The 19,962-nt window shown below is 37.3% G+C and overlaps 1 protein-coding gene across 6 annotated transcripts in view; it reads right to left on the reverse strand.

The window, feature by feature from the left end:
- Positions 1-19,962, reverse strand: part of TBC1D4 (TBC1 domain family member 4) — a 210,120-nt gene that overhangs the window by 18,007 nt on the left and 172,151 nt on the right. For all 6 annotated transcript variants that reach the window (XM_061435093.1, XM_061435092.1, XM_061435094.1 and 3 more), the window contains 5 exons: positions 14,944-15,101; positions 12,479-12,688; positions 8,832-8,990; positions 4,449-4,607; positions 1,436-1,680 (listed from right to left, as the gene is read on the reverse strand). In XM_061435093.1, coding sequence (XP_061291077.1) covers positions 1,436-1,680; positions 4,449-4,607; positions 8,832-8,990; positions 12,479-12,688; positions 14,944-15,101 — 931 coding nt within the window. The remainder of the gene's footprint in view (positions 1-1,435; positions 1,681-4,448; positions 4,608-8,831; positions 8,991-12,478; positions 12,689-14,943; positions 15,102-19,962) is intronic.

A 19,962-nucleotide genomic window follows, 5' to 3' on the forward strand; every position in this document is an offset into this window, starting at 1 on the left:
ATTTCACTTGCAGAATGTTTATAGACCTACGAATAGTCATCAACTAGGAATCAACTGTCAGATGATAAAGAGTCCACCTGCAATGTGGGAAACCTGGGTTCGATCCCTGGGTTGGGAAGGTCCCCTGGAAAAGGGAAAGGCTACCAACTCCAGTATCCTGGCCTGGAGAATTCCATGGACTGTGTAAGTCCATGGGGTCGCAGAGTTGGACACAACTGAGAGACATTCACTTTCATGAATCACTGTATTTGATTTCTCTACCCTGAAATCAGGATTTCTGTACACCCTTCATAAGAACTCACAGCTGAAACCCAACATTGAGAGCAAAGCCTTATCTCCCCGCCAAAAATTCCATCTTGAAGAAGTATTAATAATAAAAAATGGAGCACTCCCTCTCCACTCATCCTCTCAAGAAAACGCCACTTACCATAACATTCATAGAGTGAAAATAAAGTATCATTTTGCACAAGGATTGGTAAGATTGAAATACTACATGCAAATACTGATCACTGGGAACCAGTACAAAGTATATTTAAAAGTATATTTTTGTAATTATAAAAATATTTTATATTTTAAAATATTTTAGTTCTTATCTAAAGCATAATATTATGACGAACTCGGCATCATGTCTACCTCATTTCACGGGAGGAGAACCCTGACACATTTTTCTCTTTAAAGCCTTCCCTTATATTTTTATGTCTGAAAGCTTTAAATTGCAAGGTAGTGGTTGTTTAAGATATCGTATCTACAGTGAAAATTTGAACTTTTTGTTAGAAAACAGCATGTTAAGGAAAGTGAAGTTTAAACTAGAGAGGAGAAATGTATAAACAGAAAGTTTGAAATATAATAATGGCAGTGAATACAGTACTTAACTGAAAAATCTTAATGTTCTTCTTCAGAACATAAGAAAAGCAGACTGAAAAAGCGCCACCGACGCTGAACACGTTTTCCTCTATAAAGGCCTGTCTACTATTAAGATAAGGCGGGGTGGGGGGGAGATAGAAAGTTTGAGAAGAAACACAATATAGATATTTGCCAATGATGCACTCAAAGTAAAAGAATAAGGCATTATAATTTTAGATTTTAAATAAAATATCTATGATTCTTTTCAACTGATAAGATGAGGGAAAGTGAGCAAAGATGATACTTTCTCCAGGCAACTGGTAGACTTAAGAAATAGGGACTTGAGGACACACTCGAATGGCTTATTTATCTGCTTCAGAAACTATGGAAAAGTTACTCTGCATATGGGTGTCATACACTTACCGGTTTAGCAAAATCGCAAATCCCACAGTAAAACCATGAACTAAAACATGCCTCTGCATTTATCCAAGTTCCAAGACAATGGGCCCAAATTTCTTTAAATTTTCACTATAAATCAGAAGAGGGCTCCACTAAGATTTTTACCCGTTTCTTGTGAAGACCCACCACTCACCTGCAGCGACATCATGTCAGGTCGGTACTGCTTGCGGAAGCCCAGGTCATACATGAGGAATTTCAGCATTTCAAAGGCTTGCTCTTCACTCATGTGCAGAAGCAAGACTCCAGCCACAAAGCTGATCCCCTGACAGTAACCCACTTCTTTGTCCAGTAATGAGTAGGCTTTCAAGAGATTAAAGAGCGACAGCTGCCCTGCCCCAAGCTGTGCTGAAAAGTAAGGATGAGTAGGAAACGTTCTCCCTGCAGGAGAAAAAAGAAAAATATTTTTGAGATGTCCTGATGCTTTGGAGTCCAGAGTGAAACTGCAATTCAGCAATTTCGAGGAATAAATCAACGCTCTTTTCCAGTACTGAATATCACCTGGAGTACCTACCCCTCTAACTGAGTCTTTCTCCCTCTAGAGAGTCTCAAGTCCTACCTGCCAGACCATCACCCCATCTCCATGTATGTGATAGAGGAGCAAATAACTAATGCTAATAAGCACTTATTTTTAGGGGGAAAAAAGTTCATAAACAAATCAAAGACATATTCAGAAAAGATCTAGGGAATAGAATGTAAAACTTATTCTGATTGTAAATCAAGGCTAATTCTAAGTTCACATAGAAACCACCCACTAACTGAAATCAAACCAGTCAATCCTAAAGGAAATCAATCCTGAATATTCAGTGGAAGGACTGAGGTTGAAGCTCCAGTACTTTAGCCAGCTGATGCAAAGAGCTGACTCATTGGAAAAGACCCTGATGCTGGGAAAGATTGAAGACAAAAGGAGAAGGGGAAGACGGAGGATGAGATGATTTGATAGCATCCCCGACTTAATGGACATGAATTTGAGCAAACTCCGGGAGATACTGGAAGACAGAGGAGTCTGGTGTGTCACAGTCCACGGGGTCACAAAAAACAGAACACAACTTAGCGACTGAACAACAACTGAAATCAGAATTCTACAGATGGTATCATGTAATTTAAGAAGAAATCTTAGTAGTCCATAGCAGATTCCTTTCTGCTTTTCTTACATTATGACAGTAGAGGGACTTTTGGGGGTTGTTTTCTTTTATAGTCAGTCTATCATTCAGGAAATACCCCAGTTTTTGTTTGTTTGTTTGTTTTCAAGTATTCTTGGCCTCCTGTTTCTTAAACTACCTCCATCCATGAGTCGGACACGACTGAGTGACTGAACTGAACTGAACTGATCTATGAGCCATGCAGACCTCTTTTATTTTCAGTATAATCCAAGAAGGTCAAGGATAATGAAGGGCCAAGCTGATTTAAAATAAATTCCCCTCTAAAATTCACTTCTGTGTACAAAAATACCACAGAGACACTTCAGCAAGCAAGTTAGTCCTGGATCACTAAAAAGTTGGTACTGAACACTGAAACAAACCCATCTTCACCCTAAAGCTGTATACAGTGGTTTGGGACTTTCCTTGCATCATGAAAATGAAGGGAGTGTTAGCTTCCTTGTGCAATGATTACTCATGAGGGTTAGAACTTATAAGAAGGCCAGATTTTTTAATGTTTTCCACCAGATTTGCTTAAAAGTGATTCGCCCACACACACACCCAGGAACTGATAAGATTATTTCTGCAGAGCAAATAAAGGGAAAGATATGAGAAATTAACAAGAACGTGCTGAGGAAACACAGATGACTATGAGCAAAGTCAAATAAGCAATTTTTAAAATTATCATTTTACTTTTTCACTTAAAATGCTTGCTACAGAAAACTATAAATATACTGTCCATTCAAGACATTAATTCTGGTTCCACTTTTTTCTGACCAGGCTTTTTTTTCCCCCTGTAATGTGATCTCATCATCTCCTTATCTTTTAGGGTATCTTGACTAGCTCTAAATTCGACATCCCAATTTCTAGACTCATTATCCATTTCCGGTCACAGAACCACACATCTGCGGGGATTCACAGTGATTGACTGGCTCATTGTCCTCATTTAAGAGAGAGGATTGAAACTCAGAAGCAAAGTAATTTCCCTAAAACTACTGTTCAGTGGTAGCATCAGGACAAAAACCGAAGTTTTCAGTTTCTCAGTAAAATTCTCCTTTTCAATTCTACTGGGCTCAAAAAATATTAACTTAATTGGCCTTTTCCCAACAGAAGTTGTTTGTCATCCAAAGGAGCAGAGGTCAGTGTTGCCCTGTGATTTTTATACAGCCTGAAATGAAGTGACCTCTCAATGTAAAGCAATCCCTTGTTTTCCCATATGGGCTGAAATAACATATCTGGCCACCTTAAATAAATCAACTTTTAGGGATATATATAAGATAATTCAAATGTCATTGTCAATTTAATTCAGTAAGTTACATATTTTTAAATAACAATATAACATTAATTTAGAGAAAAATTAGAGACAACATTATTTTTTAAATTATTACACCATTTTGCTTTCCATAAGTTATTTGAAACTCAGCTTTTAAAAGGGTGACTTTATAATGCTGCCATAAATGCTGGAAATTCACATAGCAGTAGGACAGTTAATTCTTATTTCATCCTCCAAAGATGTATTCATGATTTTCCACAACCTAACCACATACTGTATTGCTTTTTAAAGGCTTATTCAAAAGCTTGTTTTCAGCAATATGTCCAGAATATTTAGTAGACCTTGTTAAATTTTCTGGTGCCCCTTTAAACCTGCTCTAGCCTATTTCAAGACCAGTGCTGACTAAAATAATAATTGTCTATCCCCCAAAAAAGTCAGTTGTTCAAAAAACAAGAACTGAGAGCACCCAAGAACATGACCTTTATAACGATTCAAATACAAGATGACTCTTTTCAGAGTACAAGTCTGAGGATAAAGACTTCACTCCACATGCAGGCATTAAGGGTATTTTCAACCAGACATAAGGCTGATATGCCCACAGGAAAGAACAAAGTCAGCAACTCTGCAGACCAACAGATCATCTTTATCAACACCAAAAACCAAATTAAAAAAAAAAAAACTCAACAAAAGGACCTATTGTTTACTTTTGTAAATTAGAATCAATACGGCAGACATACCTAAATCCACGAGGATAGCATGCTGCTGAGCCGTGAGCTGTTTTAAAAGCTCTTTATAGGATATGTCGGGAGGTTGTTGTTTATTAGGCAATCTGTGTCTCAGACGATATTGCAAAGCTAGGAACTGCCAGATTTCTCCTCGTCGACTTTTGGGAACACCTGCAATCAAAGAGATAAGAAAGCAAGGCCTTGAAGACTGGAATGATGTTGCTAAATCACAACTGATTAACTATAATGCAGCCATACTACCACATACACACAGCCATACATACACGTGTCCTGTGTGCCAGGCTACAACCACACAGTGTGCAAGCATATTTTGCCAAGTTTAATCCTCTAGCTGCTGCCTTACAAAAGAAAACCCTCAAATAATGAGGAAATAATGGCAATATTAACAAGAATACCAGCCACTACTGATTGAGAACCTAATACAACATGTATTGAGGAGGTGTAGCTTTTGAGTCTGAGAAGGCAATGGCACCCCACTCCAGTACTCTTGCCTGGAAAATCCCATGGATGGAGGAGCCTGGAGGGCTGCAGTCCATGGGGTCTCTAAGAGTCAGACACGACTGAGAGACTTCACTTTCACTTTTCACTTTCATGCATTGGAGAAGGAAATGGCAACCCACTCCAGTGTTCTTGCCTGGAGAATCCCAGGGACGGGGGAGCCTGGTGGGCTGCCGTCTATGGGGTCACAGAGTCGGACACGACTGAAGCCACTTAGCAGCAGCAGCAGCTTTTGAGCATTGCAATTACAGAAACTGCACCTCAACTATTCACAGGTGCTCAGAAAATAACTTAAGGAGACAGGTAATTACTACTATCTATACTTTACAGGTGGCAAAGCTGAGGCGGAAAGAGGCTACGTCACTTCCCAGGTCTTCATAGCTAGTGCAGTTGAGAATCCAAACTCTAGTTTCAGAGGCCAAATTGTAAAATACTGAAATGTATGACTGCTTATTTTCACCTTTTATTTGGTTTAAAGCTAGTAACAAATGCTAATATTCATACTCTGATTTCTAAATATCTGTCATTAAAAAGTAACTTTGTAAAAGAGAATTAAATAGCATTTTTACGGTCCACAAAAAAATGAAATAAAAATGGTAAATACAATACAAAGGGAGTGCTCCAGAATGTCACTCAGCCTTTGAGAAGAAAGGAGCTAGGCTATATAATGCTTCATTCATGTATAATGAAATAGTAACTCCAGTGTGCTTGAAAACCAAAACAAGCAATTCACAGTATGTTAAAACTATGTTTTTTATGCTAAGGGACATGAAGTAAAGCACTGGGAAGGACATAATTCAATTCTCTGCAGGAAAGGTAATTTTATTTCACTGCTTTCAGTCCAAAAAGACTAGATATGGGATAGGTTCCTGAGATCTAGCTGGGTAGAGGAAGGTTTAATGGCACTAATCTTTTTGGAATGCAATGTCACAGTCTGCAGAAGCTGAAAGTATTCTTGTCCAAAAACTACACCACAGGCTCCTGAACATGAATTATAAGGTCCTCCACAGGGTATGCCTTGAAACTACTATTTTTAGTTCCATTACCTCCCACTCCCTGCCATATTAAGTATACACTAAGTATTCACATACTCAAGAAGCTTATGGTTATTTCCAGACCTCCAGTTTCTTGTTTCTACTGTTACCTTTATGGAATTCCAAGCTTCTCCAGTTGATCGCCTACTATATCTCCATTTGTCTTTAAGGAATGAGCCTGTATGTCATTCTTCTGCAGAAACTCTCCCTAACATCTCTAGGAGTAAGACTCCCTTCTCACATACTATGTGACTCGGACTGTAACATTAGCATATTGGATTAGAGTTAGTGCTATACTGTATGTCTGTCTAGTTTCCTCACTTAGATGGTGAACTCCCTGAGAATAATCAGCATATTTTCATCTCTGAATGATGAAATCCAAGAATATACCTTGCTACTTAGATATTTGTTGAATGAATGAATGATCTTACATAAAAAGTCATTTTTAGAGGGTAACTTTCATTAGCCCATTAAATGGATCACTGTTAAGGAGAGGGCTGTTATGTTAACCATCCAATAACAATTTCAAAAAGGAAATTCACCTTATTTATTTTTGGCTGTGTCGGCTCTTCACTGCTGCATGCAGGCTTTCTCTAGCTGCAGCGAGAAAACAGTTGTTTTCTCTTTGTTGCACTGTGTCCACTTCTCACTGTGGCAGCTACTCTTGCTGCAGAGCACTGGCTCTAAAGCGTGGGCTCAGTAGTTGTGGTGCCTGGGCTTAGTCGCCCCACAGAATGTAAAATCTTCCCAGACTAGGGAACACATCTGTGCTCCTGCACTGGCAGGCAGATTCTTAACCACCGGACCACCAGAGAAGTCTGGTAATTCACCTTAGTTAAATATGTATTGAGCATCTAACATATAGCAGAGAATAGAGCATAGCATTGAAGAAACCTCATCATTGCGAGTTGAATAAATCCATTCTCAGGAAAATTAGTCTCACTCATTCATTTAGTAAATAACATGTAAGATGCTGTCTTGGGTGCTAGGAGTGTAGGGGGGCAGTGAGAAAACGTTTAACAGATAAACACGTAGATACAAAATTATAAACTATGGTAAGCACAATTAAAGGGAAAAAATCATGAGAAAGAATAACAAAGCAAAACTATTTTATTTGGGGTTGGGGGGTGGGACATTCTGAGGAAATGGTATTTAAACTGACTGCTGAGGGAGAACAGGATTCTCCAGGCTGGGAGTGTAGGCAGCAATCACTCTGGCAAGAAGAATGTATGGAGGCCCTGAGAGGGGCAGAGAAAGGGGGCACAGAGGAGGAGTGAGAAGAAGATGTGATGGAAAGAAGGGGAGCCGGGAAATGGGGAGAAGGTAGAGAGGACAGAAGAGGGAGGGAAGGGAGCATCTAATCAAGAAAGAGCTGGGGAGATCTCCCTGGTGGTCCAGTGTTAAGAATCCGCCTGCCAATGCAGGAGACGTGGGTTGGATCCCTGGTCCGGGAAGACCCCACATGCTGAGAGGTAACCAAGTCCGTGTGCCACAACTACTGATGCCCAGGACCCTGGAGCCCATGCTCTCCAACGGGAAGCCGTAGCAATGAGAAACCCACGCACTGCAATTAAAGAACAGTCCCTGCTCACCACAACTAGAGAAAGCCCGTGCACAGCAATGAAGACCCCAGTGCAACCAAAACTAAATAAAGAAAAATTATTTTTTGAAAAGACTAAGGGTTAATATGAAAAGCAAAAACTTAAAGCTTTAAAAAATATAGAATATCTTTATTTTAAAAAAAAGGAAGAAATAAAGAAATGGCCTGTGTCATACCAGGATGCAGATTAGTTAGCATCTTCAAAGCACAGGCTACAAGGTAGGGAAAGGTAGAAAGTGAGGTGAGAAATGAAAGGAGAGATCAAGGAGAGCTGTGGGCACAGTGCTAAGAAGCTTCAACTCTGTTTTATACGAAATGGGAAGATGAGCACCTCTAAAACATCTCTGCAAGTCATACCGAAGAACAGTGTGATCTACATCTCACACACATTTGATTAGCCACTATTTTGTCTCCCAAACAGTGCATTCAGTAGAAATCTTTGGGATGTCCATATCTTCAAGGAAAAAGAACATGTACCAGGTTTGCAAACACAGCATCTTACAAAATTAACCTTAATTTTAACTTAATTATGTAACAGTTTCACATTATCATAGGCTTTTAAGATTCATGATCAAGTTAACTTGGGATCTTTATTTTATGCCCAGCAGGTCATAGAGATTCTCATTTTAATATATTGAATCTAAGTCACAGAAACCACAAGTAAGCAATTCACACATTAGTTTTAACTTTAAATTTAAGAAGTTTAAATGTCAGTCATTTTATATGACAAAGCGGCAGTGTAATATAAGGCTGAATAAAAGCAATGTTTCAAAAATAAATAAAAGAAAAAATAGATGGTAGGACAACTGATTGCTAGCTAATAATATAGATTTGTTTAAACACATACATGTAGGTGAACATATATATATATATATAAATACTTCTGAGCAAATAATGGGAACGAGTCAAGTTTATAAGTTCGAGATATTTTTATGGATACGATTAAAGATTTGTACTAACGCACATGCTCTTTCCTTAGTAAGTGATAACTCTTCAGTTGAAAACAGCTGACTGAAGAGGCAGGAAACTGTAGAAAACGTGCCTGCTATCTCCTCAGGGATAGGACTTCCGTTAGCACCATGTTCCTACCAACATAGTCACTAACTACAGGAGGAAACAAACTACTTTCCTTTTTTTATAGGAAACGACAAAGAGAAAATTATGCTTAAGCTGGATGAGTCAAAACAATCTCTGAAACTTTTCAAAAAAAAAAAAAAAGATGATTAAGATGATCCAGAATACCTTCTTTAAGAGAAGTATGAATATCTTCCATATCGCATCTGATTTTAGCTCTGCAGTTTAACAACTTCTTATCCCAGATTGTTAAGACCTCCTTCTGACATGCACCAACTTCTTCATAATCCAATTTAACTTTTCTGGACTGCAGTTCATCTCTGCTTGCTAAGAAAGAAAGAGTTTCCGTTAAGACTATTACGTTTTAAAACACAGAATTTGTAATGTTTTATTGCCTTTGTAAAACCTCAGCATATGACTTTTAGGAATCAACCACTAACATTTTCTCAAAATGAAAATTTTTGTAAAAAATGAAAGATACATGAAAAGTTCTCAAATTTTGAGTCATTTCATGTATTAAAAAAAAAAGACACAGGAATAACTTCTAAGGAGGTCATCTTACAGATGACAAATTTCCTAGACATAAAAAACAAACCATGTTTTCCAGGCTAGAAATTTCAAATATTTGACAAATGTGATAGGTAACTACAAAAGTGACAGTTTGTTAATACCATTAAAATGTTAATATTTTATATCCTATATCTATGAGAAAATAATGCCTCAGGCTAACCCTGATTTGATAAATATTTGATCATGATAGCCTGATACATTTTTATAATTATTTCCAGAGTTACCCACACTGTCTTCAGCCACGCAGACACTAGGTTACATATTCCTGTGTCCATTTTTAATCATCTTTAAGAGGAAAGTCCATTTCACTGAAGTTAACATTTTCATTTTTCAAAATAATACAAAATTTTCTCTGACTTGATTGTCTAAAATCTAAGCCCAGAGTTCATTAAAAGAAATGTTTATAAAAGCAACCAGTATCTACACCTCAGCTTTATCTTGAAGAATTGATTCCAAAAGGGGAGAAGGGTGAAAAGACATGGAAGCATATTTCTTCTCTCTCATTAGGACCACATGGAACAGAAGCTCTAAGTGTAATCTGTAATCACTGAAGCTCCAGGGCTCAGCCAGCTTACCTCCTGCAACACAAATCTCTGTCAGGCATCCAAAGTCCTCGACAGCACAAAAATAGCAGAATGAGTATTACTCTTTACTTAGTGTTGAAGCCATTTCAAAATAATTAAACCATCTTATAATAGACTACTATTCTGGCAGGGCAGTAAAAATTCCTGCTTAAAAGTCCACACATAATCAAAAGATAAATCAAACTATCAAAAATTCCTCCTAGATACCACTAGATGGCTTTCTAGCATAGTTTAGTTTTGCTTTTCAGTATCTGCCAAAAAACTGATGCTTTTGAACTCTGATACTGAAGAAGACTTTTGAGAGTCCCTTGGATAGCAAGGAGATCAAACCAGTCAATCCTAAAGGAAATCAACCCTGAATATTCATTGGAAGGACTGATGCTGAAGCTGAAGCTCCAATACTTTGGCCACCTGATGCAAACAGCTGACTCATTGGAAAAGACATTGATGCTAGGAAAGACTGAAGGCAGAAGGAGAAGAGGGCAACAGAGGATGAGATGGTTAGATGGCACCACCGATTCAATGAACATGAACTTGGGCAAATTCTGGGAGATAGTGAGGGACAGGGAAGCCTGGGGTGCTGCAAAGAGTTAGACATGACTTGGCAACTGAACTGCAACAATTTGTTTTATATTTCTCTAGGATTATCACAGAGAAAGCTAATAATTAACATAATCCTATATATAACTTTACTAATTATATTTTTCATAATGGATGAAGCATATTTCCTCAGATTTTTTTTCTCCAACCTTCTCTGGATCATTATTCATTTAAAATAATAATAACCATCATCTACACCCTGTGTAAGAATAGTAAGTAGGAATAGCTAAGTAAGACTAGTTAATATCTGCCCTGGTTAACGAGGTAAGAACAAAAGAACTATGAAAAAATGCTTATCCATTGGCTAACATTTATAATACGTTAAGCTGCTTTTTTTCGTCTTTGTTACTTAAGTACAGAAATAAAAACAGAACTGACAAAGGTTTCTGATCATATATTCTAAATGTCACCTCTTCTTTTATTCTGTCAACTTATACAGCCATATATAATACACAGAATATGCAGTCATTTATAGTAAAACATTCCATTTCTTTATATTAACTATATATTTGAGAAATACAATATGGTGTACTGGGAAAAAGCCTAAAAACTGTGGTAAATAAACTGGAATTTTCATACTTGTTTGCCAGTATAACACTGTTTGACCTTAGGTTAATTTTCTTAGCATCCCCAAGCCAGTCACTAACTCAGCTGCAGAATGAAAAATGGAACTAAGTAATCTCTAAGGCCATTTCCAGTTCAAACAGTCTATGATTCTAAAATTATCCATTAATATTTAATATAATACTCTACTGCACATACTCCTGTTAATGAAATCCAATTTCATGCTTTAAATGTTTTAAGAAAATGATAACCATCTTTTTTCAACCTCTTCTTCTGTTTATGAGTTAGTTCAAGATATAATCAACTACAAAAAACATAAATTCCTTTCAAAATCTATGGAAGCTTGAGTGGGCATATCATTTATCACATCAAACTTTTAAAAGCTATGTTAATAACAATTAATTGCTTTTTTAATTTGAAAGAAAAGATTTGTTTCCTAAAGATATTTAAAAGTCTTATAAACTTTTCATTCTGCTAAGAATATAGTGTTAAGCAAAAATAAATTGTGCCCTAGCAAAGTAAAAAGTAAAAAATTTAGTTGAACAATAGATATAGTAAGAGGAATCTTTAGATGGTGAACACAGAAATGTGAATACCTGCCTATACTAAAAGAAGCTTCATTGACAGACAACATAATAAAAGCAAGTCAGAGAAAAACCTAGATTATAATTTTCCAATAATCTTAAAAGTCAAAGGCCTACATAAGCTAAGCCATTCATTTTATAAATGTGAAAAAAGGCCCTTTATATTAAGTGATTTGCCCAAGATAAGGGCTTTAATACATGTTTCAGATTTTGGTACTGTCTACACATCTCCCTGTGTGTGATTCTATCAGCACTGGGGTAAATGACATCATTATTTCAGAGTCTGGAAAACACATTCTAATGCATTTGGTATTCATAAATTTAATAGTCAAGCACTATGAATAGTACAATAGCTGCTATAAACTGTCCAATTAAAATTTTAATGACTTCAATATGGTTTTTAAATAGAAAATTCATAAAATAGTAACAAAACATAGCACTTTTGATTTGTTAATAGATAATTAGTTGTACTGGATACAATATACTTTATTTGAAATAGGAATGTTTCTCATATTATGAATACAATTGATCTGAAGTTTGAAAATCATATTTGAAGAGAATTTACTTTTTCATGTTTAAGTCTTTTTTAAATTACACACAAAGATGTTAAACTTCCAGTCATATTAAAGCCACTGACTTCATATTATATACATTCTATTACCTTCTATCACACAAATATACTCAAAAGGCATCTGATGTTTTAAATCTATCAAACAGAAATACAGATTTCTTAGGCTAACCTTTCCCCTGTCATGACCACCTCAAGAACTAGAAAGTAACAATTTTCATCAGTAGCTATTCTAGTAAAAGTGTGTATACAGATGGAGAATGAGTGTGGGGTGGAGTATTAACAAACTACACCTTTAAATTACAGTATCATATCATGCCCTTTGGCCCCGTTTGAATAGCTAACCTTCAAGTTTCTGGTTTTCTTTTTCCATTCGAAGCAACAGGATCTGCTGGTGTATAGCTTTTCTCCACAAACACCTCAGTTCCTCCGACTTGTTTCTCTCTTCACCCTTTTCTGGGTCATCTTCATCAGACATGAATATCATCAGAGGTTCCTCCTCCATGGTTGGAGCGAGAGGGGACAGCGGCAGCAGCTCACTCCTGTCCAGGCCATCTGCAGAGAAGAAAACAGTGAGAGGCATTCCAAAGTCAGAAGCCAGGCCACACGAGTCCTCTCTGGACTTGACGCTCTCTCCTCCTGTGTTGCGCCTTTAAAGCCGTACACAAAGCTGCCCTCCCAGTAAACTGTCAGTTTCTGGAACTAATGATGTGAGTCAATTCACTAGACTGAATTCCCCTTTCAGATTTCCCTCTCTGCTGAAATGAAAGCATGGATGATGTCACTACTTCTTCTTTCTGCACAAAATGACCTATAAGATAGGTGCTCCAAAATGACCTGGCCTTTCCCCAGGGTTCAACACTTCTGCAATTGACATCTATGTATATTCTCTGAGTGTGCAAAACAAAACAAAACAAAACAAAAAACAACTGAGTGACTCTGGGCACAGCCTGGCTCAGAACTCTCTGCTCACTCCTGAAACAAGGGACTCAGTCGTGTCCGACTCTTTGCAACTTCATGGACTGTAGCCCTCCAGGCTCCTCTGTCCATGAGATTTTCCAGGCAAGAATACTGGAGTGGGTTGCTATTCCCTTCTCCAGGGGATCTTCCTGACCCAGGGACTGAACCCATGTCTCCTGAGTTGGCAGGTGGATTCTTTATCCCTGAGCCACCCAGGAAGCCCCTGTAACACTATTCCCCAATTTTCAGAGTTCATTCTCACCCTCCATTCCAGGCCATCATTTGCACTGTTGGCCAATTTATTTTCCTATTAACAAACATGATTCTGTGTCTTAAAACATTTCAGTGGTTGCATATATCCCAAAGTCCAAACTCCCGGGAATAGCACATTGATCGCTTTAGACTTTAGCCTCAATCTTTCCAACCTCTTGTCTCCATCCTCCATCCTCTGCCCTCACGATGCTGATTTTCTCATGACTCCCTGACCCACAAAGTCCTCTGCAATGACTCTAGTGCTTTTCTGGTCCCTTTTCTCAAAAGATGTTTCTCCCAGCAATGAGTTTAAATTAAATACTTAACTTTTTGTGAAAAACATTCTCTGACCACCCCAGCAGAGTTAATTTTGCCTCTAGAAACGTTGTTTTCTTTATTAATTGACCTCTTCCCTAAATGGCAGCCCACTCCAGTACTCTTGCCTGGAAAATCCAATGACAGAGGAGCCTGGTAGGCTATAGCCCGTGGGGTCGCAAAGAGTCGGACACAACTGAGCAACATCACTTCACTACTTTTATTATTTACTTCCTTAATAATTTTTAAAAAATCTTACTGTATGAATTTAAAACTTTTTGCTTTCTTGGTTTTAGAACTGCCCTCTAAATACCACTCAATTTTGACACAGAGGGATCCAATCATATTTTCTTCCTTCTTGTTTCTAGGAAAACAGTTTTCCGTTTCTAAACACATGAAATTTTTTAGTTATCCTCTAATTCTTCCTCTTCCTTTCCTCCTTTCCTTCCTTTCTTCCTTCTGCAGTGTGATCAGAGGATATAGTATGAATAATCAAGATTATCTAGAATTCATTTAAAAATCTTTACAGCCAATTACATAAATAATTTTTACAACTATTCCATGTGTGCTGAAAATAAATAAATTTTCTCTATAGGTGACAAGGTTCTATACAAATATCAGATCAAGCTTGTTCAATTGTGTTTCTCAAATATTATCTATGTTTAATTTCTTTAGATTTAATTTTCAGAGAGGAGTATGTTAAAATCTCCCATGAAAGTTATTTATTCCTTTCTCTCTCAAATTCTCTTTAGTGTTATTTTAGTATTCTCATCATTGTTAAATCTTTCTGTTCCTTGTTACACTTACTTCGCCCCCTTGTATATTTTGCTTTAATTTCTTATAGGTCTAATATGGAAAGAGAGCTGCAGGAGCTCTCTGCTGGCTGATGTCTACGGAGCGTACCTACATCCACTTCTTTATCGTTCAGTGTTTCTATGTGACTTTATGTGTGACTCGTAAAAAATGCTGCTTTTCCAAAAATAAAAAGATCTCTGACTTCTTTTCTATCACTACTCTAGTTCCCTCTGCATGATGAAGTAAGCCCCCAAACAGGTTTTGGAAATTCATTCATTCCTTCCTTCCTTCCTTCCTTCATTCAACAGCATTCACTGTGTGTCTAACAGGTTCTAATGATACGTGACTATCTCGATATCCACTAGCTCGGATGTAAAATAGAGACGTTACTTCTCTACCGTAATCACTTAATTCTCTTTGTACAAAAAGCACCCCTTCCATTTCTGAGTCTACGATAGTAGTGAGGGGTAAGTGACTGGCGAACGAACCCTGCTGCATCGCTGAGGGAGATTTCCTCATGGGCGAAGCAACCCTGAGGAAGATGCGCTGCCGCCAGGAAACTCGGCGAGGAGTGACGGGGGTTCCTCCAGCGTTTAGGGATTCATTGCTGCAGGTGGACGAGGTCCTTTTTCTCCCCTCTCCATCACTGTGGAAAGCACAGAAATAGATAACTTGTAAAGGAAACCGCATAACGTGATCTTTCATAACAAAATGGTAGCACAAGCCATTCACAAGTTCTACCAGGGGCAAGCACAAGCCACAGGCAACATGGAGCGATGCATCGCGAGGCACACGGATCACCCAGGCCACGACATCCCGGGACAGGTGCAGTCCAGGCACAGCCCACCTATCAGAAGCTCACCTGTTTCTACTCTTTCCATAGGAGCCAACCATTCCAAGTTCTATCCTGAGCAATAGGAGCGCTTATACAGAGGAGCAAAGGCTGCTTAACTAATGACCTCATCATTTGCTGAAAGAATTTTAATAAGTAGTATATTCTAAACATTGTAAATACTTTATTAAAAGATCATAAAGAGCTTTTCTTATAGCTTTTATAGAACGGACTGATAAAATAGCTTCTAGTTGCCTGTAACTATTACAATTCATCTCTAAGTATTAACCACCAATAGTTGGATCATGATAGAAAGTAACCTGAAGACAGACAGGACAGTCAAACTTGGGATTACTGCTAAGTGATACTAAAGAAAAAAGTGTGGCCAAATCAACTGGATAGGTTGCATTTTAAAATACTAAACAGATTTCTTTAGAGCAGGACTTCTTAGAGACCATAATATGCAGGCATGCACTGTGACTCACCAAAGGCAAACAGTATACAGAAATTCCCTAACTTGCTTTAATTATTTGACCCCAGAATCACCTTCCTTAACTTTCTTAGGGGAGCAGGGGTGAGGTAGGCAGTTGGGGATGTCACATCTTTCTACCTTAATGCTTGGTAATATGAACATACAGTAATGCTGGTCTGCTCTAAGAATTTCATTTTCTAGAAAAGAGTACTCTAAATTCTGCTGGGGCTATCTGCAGGAAAAGGTCATTTTTTTTTTTAGAAGGTCATTATGACTCAAACTTAACTTTTGAGACCAATTATGTTAGCAGCTGAAACACCATGCAATAACTGTTGCCACTCATGGTGGTGGGAATATTTTGCTGTTTTACATTTTAAAGTCTCTGAGCTTCCTAAGAGAATGATGAACAATATTTGCATGTGGTGATTCCAACAAGTGAAGGTGCGATATTTCTGATGGAACCAAGCAGTGTTACTGCAGAAATGAAACTCAGCTAGAAAAGCCACCACCTCACTAACATACTCAGAGGAACTCCCTAAGGCTGAGACAATCAGAATTCAGAAAACCCAGTCAGCCCTTGTCTGTAGTATTTGTATTTACTTTGCATATCCATACTCACAGTTATCGGGTCATTCAGTTGTTTCTAATCTTGATCTATCTTTCTAGATTAGGTAAATTAAGGTTAGGAAAAAGACATACTTTTGAGCTACTTCACAGACAGCAAGTGACATGCAAGTGACATGATACTTCAGAAAGTAGCTGACGCACATCCCAGTAGAGTCAAGCCCATTTTGTTATGTATCCTGGATAATGTTATAACCTTAATTTGTGTCCACAGTTCACCACTCTCTGTAATACCGACTGGATATGACCACCTTTACTTCCCCTTTGGAAAGCCTTAATTCAATATTTTCCTTTTGGGAACTATAATTCATTCTTTATAATAGCTATATCCTAAAAAACATTCTTAACCGACCCTGTATCTTCATTTGTATAACACTATTTGTATAACTGTTTGGCAGTTATGTGTTAAATGCCCAACTCAAGGATGTATTTCTAGCTCCTAGTATAGCAACTGGTAATTAATGGTAAGCACTCAACCAAAGGGGTTTCCCTGGTGGCTCAGTGGTAAAGAACCCACCTGCCAATCAAGAGACACGGGTTCAATGTCTGGGGCAGGAAGACCCCGTGGAGAAGGAAATGGCAAACCACTCCTGTATTCTTGCCTGGTAATTTTATGGACAGAGGAGCTTGGCGTGCCATGGTCCACAAGGTCACAAAGAATTGGACACGACTTAGCAACTGAACAACAAACTCAACAAATATCTGTGGAATACATTGATATTGCTGTTGTTGTTCAGTTACTCGGTAGTCTCCAGCTCTTTGTGACCCCATGGACTGGTCTTCACTATCTCCCGGAGTTTAATCAAACTCATGTTGGCTTGGCTTGTCAGGAATAAATTCCTTGACAGGTCAGGAATAAATAAAAGATCTACCTTCTTAAAATCTTTTGTTGATAGTCATGATTTTCAAGTTTTTCTGGCAAAAAGTTCTAATAGGTACTAACAATGACAATACATAATAAAAAACATAAGGCATTTTTTTTCCAGATAGTAACACATTGACCTAAGAGTATCCAATTTATAAGTTAATCCTAGGAAGCTAAGTGACTTATGTAAAAGCAACAATTTCAATGCCTCACGGGATAAGTGTTCAATAAATAGTAATTTCTTTTAATGCTTAGTATATATAATAACAAAATTAGAATAAACCAAAGCAAAGGGATTCTGAAACTTTTGTATTTTAATGCTGGAATTAAAAAGATCTTTTCAAATTCAGTGTTAATAACATAGCAAGTGTCTGGGTAGTACTAAAAGTACAATTGAGAAGAACTCATGTCATTTTCATTATTGACTGTAAAATATACAATTTTGGGGGAATAGGTTATAAAACTGGTGCATAATGTACCCTTATATCAGCTCACTTATTTGAAAATTTCATAATATCTAAAACTTAAAATCCTAAAAACTTAAAATGTGTCAGGCACTCTTCAAGGCATTTCATAAGTATGAACTCATTTCAACCTCACAGCAACTTTATGGGGTAGATGGTATTACAATTCCTGTTTTTAGTGAGAAAACTGAGGCAGAAAGAAGCTAAGTCATTTGCCCACAGTCTCAGGGATATAGTGGGGGAGTCAGGATTCAAACCCGGGCAATCCAGAATCCAGGCACTTAGGCTTTGTAGTTTACTATGTCAAGGTAAACACCCTTTGCATTAGTTCAGACAAAGCCGTATTGGTTCATAAAGATAAAGCTGTCGGGACTCCCAGGTTCCCCTGTATTTCTAGGGTAAAAAATCAGTTTGTAATTAGCATTAAGTCTTCAGGTCAGTACTTCTCTTTCCTTTTTTTTTTAATGGAATAATGTCATTTTACATTATTACAGAGTATTATTATATTATGTGTTCATTTATGTAAAATGTCTCACTTCGTTTTCTTTTGAAACCACTGGATTTCAAAATGTAAACACTTTTTTATTTTAAAATAGGAGGATCAAATAGAAAACACATTAATATATATACCAACATATATTCGAGAAGGAAATGGCAACCTACTCCAGTATTCTTGCCTGAGAAATCCCATAGACAGAGGATCCCGGTAGGTCATGGGGTCGCAAAAGAGTTGGACACAACTAATCCACTAAACAATAACAACAAAAAGAAAACCACTTAACAGAAATCTGAAAAGGCTTTCTCTTTGTAAATGCCTCAAGAAAGGCTGCATGGAATAACACAGTGTTGCAATTTGAGAGTTTTTCCCACAAGGCTCATAGTACAATTTAATTCATAATTACTTTAGGTGGACTAATAGCTTATGTAAGCCCTGGTTTCAACTGGGTACCCATCTATTATCCTATGGAATATCTTTACTAATTAAATAAAACTAAGAATAAGCTAATCAAGTGGAAATCAATTAAGCTGAATCAAATGAGATAGATTCATCAATGTGTAAAACAAAAAAAGAACAAGAACAAAGAATTTTATTTCCTAAACTCTATACTAAATGAAAAAAATTTTTTAATTATGTTCTTTGCACTGGAATTTAAAATATCTCTAGGGAGCTCATTTGCTTACTCACATTCTTATAACTTAATGTTATATAAATTATATCAAGCAAGATAGTAAACATTTCTGGGGTTCAGTCTAACCATATATAAAATAATAGGCCAGATGACCACTAAGGTAAAACACAGACCTAGTTCCATGCCTATAGTAGAACCTTCTAGAAGGACACAGAAAATCTTAACATTTCTGTTAGGCTTTTGGAAGTAGATAAGAAATATTACTGAAATGGTCTTACATGCAACCATTAAAAAATGTAGGTCAATTACAAGTCTCAGTCACTTTTTATCTTATCAATGTGGCCCCAAATAATTTTTTTTCTTTGAACATCTCATGCTAGCCCAATCTTTTATACTGGATTTTAACTCCCATTAGGAAGAAATCTAAATGTCAGTGACCCCAACAGGAAGATAGGAACATCTGTTTTCCACTGGGCTTGTGACATGAGCAAAGCATAGAAACTAGGAAAGAATAATCATTTTCAGTGAAGCTGTTCAGCAGTGATTCTGGACATTTACCACAAAAAGCGTGTGTGTCAGGAGGAAGAAATGTCATCACAGATGTGGTCAGACTTCCATAAAAAGGAAGTAGGTGTTTTCCTGTGTCCAGCCCAGGGGGAGGTCTGGAAGGCCACAGCAGTGTCTCAAAGTAACCCATGTGTCAGCAATTAAGACGAACAGAAACAGACTAAGAATATTTTTCAGTGAAAATCAGATTTGATTTCTTTTAGGATTCTTATTTCTGCATCTACTTGGGATTTGAAATAGACTCCTTAAATGTACATATGTACCTCCAAACTAGCAAATTCATTTACTTCCATTAGTTTCAAATTTGAATTAATCTCTACTGAGGGCCACAGCAGAGTCCTAAGGAAATGTCAATGTGGAATAGAGTAGAAACAGGATTTGTTTACAATCAATCTTTTATATGATCATTCATAATCTTTGATTACACCAGGAGTCATTTTTCCCCTACTATATACCCTTCACATCACTGGAAGGATGCCATGCATGGAGAAGACAGCCAAAACTGATTGTTTAAGTGAATGGTAATAATCAGTTGGAAGAATTAATAAATTAG

This window comes from Bos javanicus, chromosome 12 (genome assembly GCF_032452875.1).
Source record: "Bos javanicus breed banteng chromosome 12, ARS-OSU_banteng_1.0, whole genome shotgun sequence".
NCBI classification, from domain to species: domain Eukaryota; kingdom Metazoa; phylum Chordata; class Mammalia; order Artiodactyla; family Bovidae; genus Bos; species Bos javanicus.